This window comes from Amia ocellicauda, chromosome 15 (assembly GCF_036373705.1).
Source record: "Amia ocellicauda isolate fAmiCal2 chromosome 15, fAmiCal2.hap1, whole genome shotgun sequence".
Taxonomy (NCBI): domain Eukaryota; kingdom Metazoa; phylum Chordata; class Actinopteri; order Amiiformes; family Amiidae; genus Amia; species Amia ocellicauda.
Genome location: NC_089864.1, coordinates 15,408,507 through 15,420,154, shown reverse-complemented (window position 1 = coordinate 15,420,154; position 11,648 = coordinate 15,408,507). Strand labels below are relative to the sequence as shown.

Here is an 11,648-nt window from a genome sequence, read left to right as displayed (position 1 = left end):
GCAAGCCATGTCTTGGACACATGTCCCATAACACACCCAATAATTTAAATCCACTGAGGCCAATATACAAGCCTCACAGTATTAAATATGTTTCATCTGTGGAAGGACATGCAGAGTTTAAATATTGCCTTATCTAAAATTTAGACTTCTACATTTTCAGAGCAAACGTTTAGATTTTTTAAAAGGAAAAACTGATTTCTTGTAACAACAAAAGTGTATATATAGCAGCAGTTATACATTTCTGTCTAAAGTATCGGTTACTTAATAATTCTACCATGTTAAAATTGATGTATTTGGCAAAGATAGGGCACAGAAAGCACTGTCCCTGTTGTTGAATATCACCCTTTTGTGTGTTTCATCTCCAAGATCTTTCTGTGCTTTAGCCCTCTAAATTGATTCTCATAGTATTATGGTGTAAAACAATCTTAATGTCCCTCAGAGTGCTTGCTGGTAATTGCAGGGAATTGACAAGGGAATTCACATTTATATCCATCTGATGCCAAACCTGTAACAATATGATAATAGTTGATAGCACTTAGCCATATTGTTTTAAGACGAAGAATTGATGTAATTTGCAGTTAGATGAAATATTCTTAAGCCCCATGAACACAAAGCCACTTTTCAGGATGTGTTTTCAGTTGACTTCACCATGCCAAAAAAGTTATATTATTAAAAACCAGACCAGGAGACTTGCCAAAAGTAGCCAATAAAGTAATAAACCACGAGGCTTCACTTAAAATGTTCTTAAATATAAACAGGGCATAAACAAGACAAAGAAAAATGAACTTGAACTGTTAGGGAAAATATGTTATTGCCCTAAAGTAGTGTTCTGCATGATAGAGAGACTTAATTAAGGATATGTATTTAAACTATTAGTTTCCTAAGTCTGTATGTTGTCTCTGTGTGTGTTTGTTTATTTTCTGTTTTCTTTAAGCATGTGCAAATAGGGTTTTCCCTTTAGACATGTTTTTCAGTTCAGTTTTGTTGTTGTATTGTTCTGTTCAGGCTATTAACACAACACAAATTACTTGTTGATAGGTGTGATTGGATTGGATTTCCTTATTTTGATATAGTTTTGAATACACTGAGGTGTTGTCACTTTAAATCAGTGCTTCTCAACACTGATCCTGGAGGACCCCTACCCTGCTGGGGTTTGTTACAACCAAACTCTCAATTATGTATTTGAACCCTTAATTTAAATCAGAACTTTTTAATTATTTTAATATACCACTTTATAAGGAACTTATTAAGGAACTAACTTTCTATCAGTTACACAATTTAAAAAGTCAACTGTAAGCACATTATCAGTTAAATTAAGGTTCAATTAAGTAATTCAGAGCGCCATTGGAACAAGAACCAGCAAGGTAGGGGCTTCTCCCAGACCAGGGTTGAGAACCACTGCTTTAAATGAAGATTACATTGAATGTATACTATATATATATATATATATATATATATATATATATATATATATAATATTATTTCATGTTATTGCAGTAAAGCTATGTGTGGGTGCGCGATGTGTTGAAACACCCCTCAGTGGTTAGGGTGTGTTAAGGAAAAACATTGGCTACGTTGGGTCTTGCATTAGTCTCTGACATGTGACATTTAAGAAATAATTTGTCAGCAGGTTGCATGATTTAATCTTTTTAAAACACAACCCTCCATTTGCCAGCCACGATACTAAGCGCAGTTGTCCTCAGTCGTGCAAACAGTATTGCACTGCCTCCGCAAAGACAGACGTGCTTATCTGCGGCTAATGGTCAAGGGCAGGTCGTGACTTGAACTGGAGTGCTATAGTATAAACATGTAGCTTACTTATATAAAAACATCTATTGTGTATGTCCAAAAATATACATAAACGATAAAGCCCTTTACAAAATAAGAATGGAAGAGTGAAAACACCCCATTATTTACTGGCTTGCGTCTAGGGTTGGGTCATTAATTGGGTTGGGCTAATAATACATTGTATCCCTGAATAACAAATAATCTAAGAAAATAAAAAAACAAATAAACAGTAGTGCAAAGAAGTAAACTGGGAAATCTGCCGTGAAATTCCCCAAAATAACAATTGAATTAAATAACACTCCTGAAAATAGAATAGAAACCATTATTGGCAGGAGGCGAAATTGGGTTATAACGTCAATTCCGCCATTGCAAGCCTGCGGGACGAGCGCTTCTGCAGCTGCCGTTTCAGGAACTCATTTCAATATTTACCTCCCCACCCACTTGACGTGTACCGGAGCATTGCCGCAACTAGCATCGCCTGGTGTCAAACTTAAAAACCTCTGAAGATGGCAGTCAACAAATGCGTGAAGTATTTACTATTCCTCTTCAACTTGCTCTTCTGGGTAAGTGCCTCTCTGCGTGCATGAGTATATAGTCTTCCTTTTCTTCTTTTTCGGTAGTATTGGTATTGCTTTTGTTCTTTGGGGGGAAAACAAAAAGCAGTTGTTCTCATGCAGAGGAGTCATGAAGTAATGAACCCTGCAATTCTCTGAACATGAAGTCAAATGGGTATGAAAGGCTCGCAGCATTGTGTAAATCTGATCATTGAGTGGAGTATGTGCACGTCAAAAAATGTATATATATATATTGTAATTTAGAGATGGATACCCTTGTGAAAAAAGTAGTATACTAAAAGAACACGGATCAAAATAGTATGCTATTAGTATACTATTTTGACACACGTGTCCTTTTAGTATACTACTTTTTCACAAAGTACCATTCATAAGACTATCTAGAGAGAGCAGCAATTATTGTAAGGAGGTAGATCACTTTAAAACTGGGATAATTCCTTTTTAAACCACACACTTAAACCTTGAGAATGAGATCAGCGCTCATGGTATACAGGACAGCTTCCCTTCCCTGCTGGGATTTAGTATCGGCGAGTTAACACCTGATACTGGTTGTAGTTGATGGTGCCACACCCTGAGCCCAGCACGACCAGCAAGACCCGGCCTAATAAACAGCTGCTTTGAAAAAGTTGTGGTGTTGCTCTTTCATTGGAGCTTCATGCATTTTCAGCCATTTGTGAGCTGTTGGTTTTAAACATCAGGACACGCATGACCAGTTGTCTTTGGCCTGCATTCATATGGGCTATGCTGCTGTTTACAGACCACAGAGGAACAGCAAGTGCTTTGAAGAGTCCTCCCAGACCTCTGCCAATCTTGTATTAACCAATCTGAAGTCAAGCCTGCTTTTGGCCTTGACTTTTTCAAACCAGTAAAGAAACAAACATGCCATTCAATTATACAGTTGGAAAGACAGATTAAAACTTAATAAGGTTTGTTTACAGATAACGTGAACAGACGGATCATGGTGACTTATTTAATCTAAGGATAAAAGTTGTTACAATTACTGAATGTTCAATACATGTCTCATACAGTGATCCTTAAAAAAGTAGTTTAAATGGCATATGAAAAAGATAGATCTGTTGCACATGTAATATAAATGGCTAAAGTATGTTTGTTCCTATGAAATCCATTGTGGGGGAGAGGGAGTTGCCTTCTAGACCCTTCTAGAGTTTAGTGTCAAAACAAACTGCAAGTAGGAACTTGTCTCAACTTCTCTTACACATAGAGTGTGAACAAATAAAACCTGTTTGGAAGACTTGAGTCATTATTGTAATACTTTCATATAGTATATCATGAGAACAAAAAAGCTGAGGAATGTCTATGGTGGAATTCTAGCTTGTTATGTTTAGCTGTGGAATGCTATCGGAGAAGTTGTGACCCATCATTTCTTGATTGGCAAGTTCTGGAGATTGTTTAACTTTAGAACACGCCACACCTGACGGTTTCATTAGAGTCTGTACATACATGTTTCAGTCCTAGAAATAATGCACTTGAGAAGGTCATTAAAGCAGATTTAAATCTGAAAGGAAGATCTAATCAGTAGACCTTGTGGCTTACAATGTTTACAATGAAACTCGGATCTGGAAAACAAATTCAACCGATCTTTGAGTTTCTGCCAGTTCTGATGAGTCGGTGTTGTTCAGTGTTTTTGTGCCATGAACACCTGTTAATAAAAGCATAGGTTTATTCTTATGCCTCATTTCTCAGACTTCGGTGTTAATTAATTTGGGGAAGAAAGGTATTCCTTAGAACAAGTGAATAAATGAAGCTGGAAATGCTTTTTGAAATGTGCACATTTTTATTACGTGATGTGGAGAATTTGGGTATGCTGCTAGGCCCAGATCCAAAGGAAGTCTCTGGCCCTATGCGTTTTAACGGTTCCAGGAATGCTTTCAGTATCCATGTAGAATTATTTAGTAAGTCATTTCAGGTTACACATGAACAAGGTGTTGTACACATACACGATTGCATATAGTCTGTGTGAAACTGAAGAAGGCTGCTATGGTAACATCACACCCCAAGCCTGTGAAGAATGTAGAAATCTCGTGATTCACAGGGCTTATTGTTATTTAGTTCTTGGCAGACGCCCTTACATAGGGCGACCTTAAGGTTTCGCAAGAAGTGTGACTGAAGTTGCATTGCAGCCTGGTATCGGCACAATCTCGTGGCTATTTAATATACAGCACAGAACTGGTTCAGATCTAAAGAGATATATACAGGAATTTGGGCTGGGTTAACCATTTCAATCGGTACAAATTATGTCCATTTAGTTTTTACATTAGAATTACCCAAATCATCTCTTCATAACAATACCAAAGGTCATGGGTATGCTAACAACATCTCTACGGAGAAAATTATGTATTTTGTTTTCATGTTCATGTCATGGCTACACTGGCAGTGCAGTATTTTCGTATTACTCGTGCTGAAATTTTGAAATGTTTTGCTGCTCTGATAAATGGGGCACTTTTTATTGAGGAAAGAGAAACACATTTAAAGATCAGTAAGAATGTGTTGTAAATAAAGATGTTAAATTTGCTGAGGGAGTTGGAAGAAATTAAGCTTTCTTTTGAGTTTGGTGGTAATTAAACAAACTGTATTTTCAGCATTTCTTGGATCCCAGCAAAATTCTATTCAGTATCATGTACTACCAAAACAAATGAGTGAGTGCATCAAAGACCTTATACAGCATCAATATATGTCAAATATATTTAATTTAACAATCTGCCTCCATTTAGGGTCTTCACCTACAAATGTATTCCCTCTATATGTCAGCAATAGTTTTTCAACAAATGTCTCTTGTAGCAACACATTTCACTGTTTTTTTCATTGCTTCTGTGCTCTCTTCTGACATTTTCCAGTAGATTGACAACTTTGTTCACGGGCAAATTCTGTTGCCACTCTTAAGGTCTTTGATATTTTTCTCATATCTGTGAAACATGCATAAACTGTCAACCTCCATCTTAAATACTTAAACACCAGTTCAAAGCCACTATGTTTCAAATATAAATAGGGGGGGGTTTCCCTGTCAATCATCATGAGGTAAAAACAAAAACTGTTTTAACGTGACCCATGTGTCTCGTATCAGGGGACCCCGGGTCCAGTCCTCCGGGGCTGTAGTATCATCTGTTTTTTCTTGCCATAGTTTGATTATGTAACTATTTGCTATACACCCTGCTGGACTGGGGCCCTGTAGGCCCAGAGCTAGGCATCACTGTCAAAGTTTTGCACAGGCATGAACTTTCAGAGGAGGCTATTTTGCCTCATGAGTTTAATTCCTCATTCTGTGGTCTCAATTTCCAATTGAATCTGACCATAACAATATAAATGTATAACTAGCACTGTATAGAAACAGATTCTCAACAGTGTTTACTAGATGTACATTAATTACAGCAAAACTTGACTTGTGAAAGGACTGATTTTATATGCAATGCCTATCTCCAATCAAATGATTCAGGCTTTATTGGGGACAATCAGGTTTGAATGTTTTGCAGTACTTTATAATGGGTTCCAGATACATTTTCAGGGGTTCGTATGTAATTAGCAGTGAAAAGGTATTACACAGCACAATGTAATTCAGGTTCTCTTCAAAAGGAATTGAACATGTTTCAGAGGGATACCCCTAGATGGTGCTATTTTACCATCTCTCTCTCTCGGTCTGCACTTTTATTTTGGGAACACTGATATTTATAATGAAGTTCAAATACGTTTAAAAAATATTAATTATACAAAGGTTCTGTAAACACTCTTATTTCAATCAATATTTCCAGAAGTATTTCTGCATTTAGATTATAAAAAGCTCTAATAATGTTTTGTTATGTAGCAAAGGATATTAATTAAGTAGATGCATATTTAATTAAAATGAAATGAAACTAACTTCACCTTTAAATGCCAGATCATAGCAATTAAGACCTTTTTACTTTTCCTTATCCTCTATGCTTAAAAGCAGCCCACGTAAGGTAAAGCGTTTGGCTGAAGTCGTTAATTCTTTAGATAAAAGGATGAATTTGCCAACCCTGATTTATTTATCGTTAAATAATGTTTCCCACATTTGCCAAGTGAATTAGCACAGATTTGTACTTGCACTAATGGATTTAAATGCATTTTGCTATATAATATGAAAAGTATTATAATACTAAAGCGGTGTGCTAAATACTAAATGTGCGTGTGTGTTGCACATTAATAATGTCCTCTAAATCTTTCTTTCAGATTAGTGGATGCATCATACTTGCAGTTGCAATTTGGCTACGTGTGAGCAACAATGCTAACAAGGTACAGTTATGAGAATCCCTGTCATGTTTAATAATGTGCATTTGTTTTCAGTTGAGGTGCAATTTATTAGCAATAATATATATATATATATAATACACTAGCCATGACCCCAAGAGGTCCAGAGCACCGTTTCATCAAAACTACTACTTTTTATATCATCAAATACATTTGTCTGAGGGCATGAAACTATGTGAACATAATTAAATAAAGGTTTATTTAATCCTTCTTTTGTAATTTTCTTTTGTTTTTTAAGGTCACTCAGGTGTCTGTTCCTGGCATAGACCTGCTAATTGCCATTGGCGTGATCATTATGATCCTCGGGTTCCTTGGCTGCTGTGGTGCCATTCGAGAGAGCAAAGTCATGCTTATGCTGGTGTGTACTGTGGCTGCTTGTGTTGTGTGGCTTGACCTCATTGTTTAAATCCCTCGGCAGAGAAGTGTATTGGAGGGTTAGAGGTTTGTTTGGGTGTCTAGTCACACGGTTAACCGTCTTCGATACATCTTGGAACACAATCTCTTATCTTAATCTTAGCATTTATTAAACAAATATGGCATTTGACATTTTTTAACTGAAATAGTACAAAATAATAGTAAATCTTGTCACTCAGTACAAATATTAAGAGATATTAAAAAAAATAAAAGCATCTTGAAAGCTGCTGAAGGAAGCTGTGGATGTAGGAAGTATAGAGGAAGCGACAACTGCATAAAGCATTAGTCTATTGATTGATTAGTATGTAGATCAATATCCTATGGTATTCTCCCCTTCAGCTTTTTGAAAGCCATTATGTAGTAAATCAACATGCCAAACTATATCAGAGAAGGAATGGACACAAATACCTACAGACCCTTTGCTGTGTATTCAGGTATGCAGACAGGTGTGAAATAAACACATTTAGAGCAGTATATCCAGTGTTTCTCAGCAGCCCCCTTGAGAATGAGGTTCACACCCCAGAATAATTGTTTTCACTTTTATTTTTCTAGTTTTTCATTGGTCTTCTCCTCATCTTCATCCTCCTGCTGGCAGCTGGCATTCTTGGAGCTGTTGGTGAAAACAAAGTAAGGCCAGCTTATAGTATGTTATATATACAAGAACAGAAAGCGAGATGAGGCGATAATCCAAGGATCACGTCTAGTCTATATGTTAATGTTCCCAAATTGTCAGCTTCAACAATTTTTTTCCAGATTGACAACTCTGTGTGAAGACTTGACTTTGAAGACTTGAATCAAGTCCCCACGTAGTCTCCTCTGTTCCAGGGTGAAAAGGTTCAGGTCCTCAGTCTCTCAGTAGGACATTCCCTTCAGACCTGGAATAAGTCTGGTTGCTCTCCTCTGAACTGCCTCTAGAGCAGCGATATCTTTCTTGAAGTGTGGAGCCCAGAACTGTCCACAGTATCCAGATGAGCTCTAACTAGTGCATTGTACAGTCTGAACATCACTGCCCTTGTTCTCAATTCTACACTTTTGACAATATACCCTAGCATGTATGTATGTATGTATGTATGTATGTATGTATGTATAATATTATACAATTGGTGTTGTGACTAAAAGGTATACAAAAAAACCTATTGAAGCCTTTATTAAAACTGCCCCTCATTCAGAACACATACAGTGGCTAGAGAATGTATTCACCCCCCTTGGACTTCTCACATTTTGTTGTTGCATACTGAAATTGATGCATTTCAATTTAATTTCTTTCATTTACACAACCTGCTCAACACTTTATTTGTGAAACGAGGTAATTTAAAGTCTTGGTTAGATGATTTTTAGTGCCACTCACTTCATGTGATATTATACCAGTAGGATTTCAGTACATGGAAATTCAGGACCATTCATGTTTTTTTTGTTATTCTTTTTCTCTCAGATTAATGACTGGATCCAAGAAAGCCTGAAGAAACTTCTTCCATTGTCATCACAACCTCCAGATGTACAGACTGATCTCCAAGCTCTAGAAGTACAGGTAAAATCACATGGTACTAATTTCTTGAATAGCTTGTAAAAGGAAAGTGTTAGTCGGCAGAAATATCCAATCATTCTCACACATTTCACAGTAATTCAGAATCCCTTGTGGCCTGTTCACATTAAATATGTTTTGTCTTAGATTTGTAGTGATAAAGGTGGACCCAAAGGAATTAAATTAACGCTCATTCCAGAAATAAATGCTAATGAAAGCATGGTGGAATTAAAATGAAGTTGCAATGCATGTTTCAGACCAGTGGGGGTGCAGCATTTCCTGTGTTGCAGCCCAGCTCTCCATGTAATTGCATGGTGAAGTGGAGGGGTTTACACTTTCAGACCTTAATCCATCAAAGTCAAAGTAGGCTGTGACAGGGATTTACTAGATGTGAGGGTTTCATAGTCTTTCCTCATAATGACGACTCCTGTGGCACCTGGGAGCCCACCATGGTAACATTCAATTGGCGATTCAAATTATTGAATTGACTAGAAATTGAAACTAAATTTAACCATAGTGGTGCCTTGAATGTCTTCTGGACTTAATGTGTACCAGAGTCAAAATATCCGGACAAGCATATTTAAACACATTCCCCTACACTTGTATTAATCAAAGTCCACATTGACCAAAGCTCCTCAAACACATTCACCCTATCTATGCAAAATGTTAGATTAGGGAGAATAAATGCCAAGTGTTTTCTATTTAGGAGAATAAGGGTGTACTTTAACCTTGATTTTAATGTATAACCCATTTTCTCCTAGGGTAAATGCTGTGGATTAGTCAATGGATACAGTGACTGGGGTTCCAACATCCCAACATCCTGTAACTGCACCGATACCTCTGCACCGTGCCAGACATTTGGGACTCGCAATTTGTACAAAACGGTAGGGACTGTAATTCTCATTCAGTCGTGAACATGTTGTGGTCAGAACTGATACATTGCCAACTCTCACTCTTACTATTTACTTTATCCAATAGCAGTTACAGAATTCAGTGAGTTGACTGTGGCTCAATACAATGTTCTCAGGCAATGTATTTTTCTGCCCACCATACCAGGGCCGTATTTAAAAGATTTAACGTGGGTGGATTTTCATTACAATACATACAAATAAATGCAAAAATTGTCTTTTTTTTTATTGTACTCTTGCCACACTCCAATCTTCCTTCCAGTAAGACCCCCCCCACACTGCTTCTTTAAATATAGTTACATCTCTCTGCCATTAAAAGTTTTACATTTTGTTGATTTAAACTATTTTTATTCTTCTTTTGTACAGCCTTGTATGACATTTGTGATAGCATTTATGAAGCAGAACTTGACTGTTGTTCTGGGAATTGCCTTTGCAATTGCTATCCTCATGGTAAGAAGCTATTTTTGTTTTCATAAAGTCTTTCAAAACCTGATGGTATCTTGACAGTTCAGTATTCAGTTTTATAGTAATTTTGTTTTTATTATTATTGTTAAAAGACACTTTACTATCAATAAATCAATATGCAATAGAGAGCTAGCGCAAGGTCAAAATTGTGATCTAGTCAAGGCCTGTCTTCATCGTTTTTATATTTTGCAGATCTTCGGCATGAGCTTGGCAATGACGCTTTACTGCCAGATTCGTAGGAAAGAGGCTGGTCAAGCATGAAGAGTCAATGCTTAAATGTCAACTGTCAATGTGGGCTGTAAGAATACACTTTAAGTGAAGAGAGATTTGCAATGGAAATGGGTTTTAACTAATTTCACTTTCGTTTAGCCGTTTATACTTTTTTGATTGTTAATTAATAATAAAGTTCCAAATGTATGCATAATGTAAAGATTGGCTAAAAATGCTTTGTTTTTCCTTCATAGGTTTGCATGTATGTTTTTACTTAAAATAAAGATCAAATTCTAAATCATACCTAACCATCCTTCTTTTGAAAAAAAAAATAATAATAATAATAAAGAAAAGGGGCAGTGCTCTCCATTTGAATGAATGTAATGCTTTTACAACAATACTGACTTTTCTTGGATTTACGAGTATGTGCATGAATTCTGTAAGTTGTCAGACTGGCTTAAAACTCCTTCTTTGTGTGCACAAAACAAATGTAGTTTTGAACAGTTGAACATTTTTTCTAGTACACTAGTGTGAACATGCCGAATTATATCTTAGATTTGGAAGATTATTGTTGTGCTACTTCAGATTACCATTTTTCAAGGCATATATATTGTTTTGCTCTGCTTTTGTTTTCTAAAAACAAAACTACAAAAAACACCTATTTAATTACTGATTGGATATTTAAATGTAATCCAGGAATATTTATATTATATCCACAAAGATATAGATGCATAATCTAGCTTCCTGTTTGTGATTTATTTTTGTATCAACTTTAATAAAACTTTTTTTATTATTGCAAATGTTCTGATTGTTAAACTGCTGGAATGTTTTTAATATTGGCATTATATATAATGCAGCTATAACATTGTTAATCTGTTTTGATTGTGTAACTAAATTTACCTCAATGTTTAAAGTGTTGCTTATTTATTAGTCTGTGACTGACTGTATTGTCTAGCATGACTTCCTGGAGATTAAACTTTATACTAAACCATCTCCCAATCATTTAGTTTTCATGTTTTGTTATAAAACTACCAAAAGAAACCTACATTTGTTCAGCTTGTTCTGATAGAATGATTAGTAATTAGCTTATTTTAAATAATTGACATTTGTGTCCATTTCATAAGCTTTTACAGGTTTGATCTCATTGTTTTCACTTCAGCAATATGAACAATATGTCTGAATTGGATTTACAGACTGTGGGTATTTTTAGATTTTCTTGCATGAATTGCATTTATGAGCCCCCATTTTAGAGAGAATACTCTGTTACACCTGTAATCATAGAAAAGTGCTCTCTGTCATCCAATAATTAAAGGATTGGGTTTAGCCAGGTTTGTTTTTTCTCACTGCCTTGAATGAGCCCTCTTATTGACAATGAAACCGCAACTGCTGTATGAAAACTAAAGCTTTGACCCACCTGCTAATAGCAAACTACAGTTTATCTAAATTAGTGGTGGCTTTATGCATTTATTTTATTTGCATTGTTTTCAT

The 11,648-nt window shown here is 36.0% G+C and overlaps 1 protein-coding gene across 1 annotated transcript; it reads left to right on the top strand.

Annotated features, from left to right (window-relative positions):
• Window positions 1–2,158: 2,158 nt before the first annotated feature.
• On the top strand, window positions 2,159–11,153 carry LOC136771595 (tetraspanin-8). The gene is made up of 8 exons (XM_066723998.1): window positions 2,159–2,351; window positions 6,564–6,626; window positions 6,880–6,999; window positions 7,608–7,682; window positions 8,488–8,583; window positions 9,339–9,461; window positions 9,852–9,935; window positions 10,143–11,153. Exons 1-8 carry the CDS (start codon window positions 2,295–2,297, stop codon window positions 10,209–10,211), a joined length of 687 nt encoding a protein of 228 aa, XP_066580095.1. The 5' UTR covers window positions 2,159–2,294; the 3' UTR covers window positions 10,212–11,153.
• Window positions 11,154–11,648: the final 495 nt, after the last annotated feature.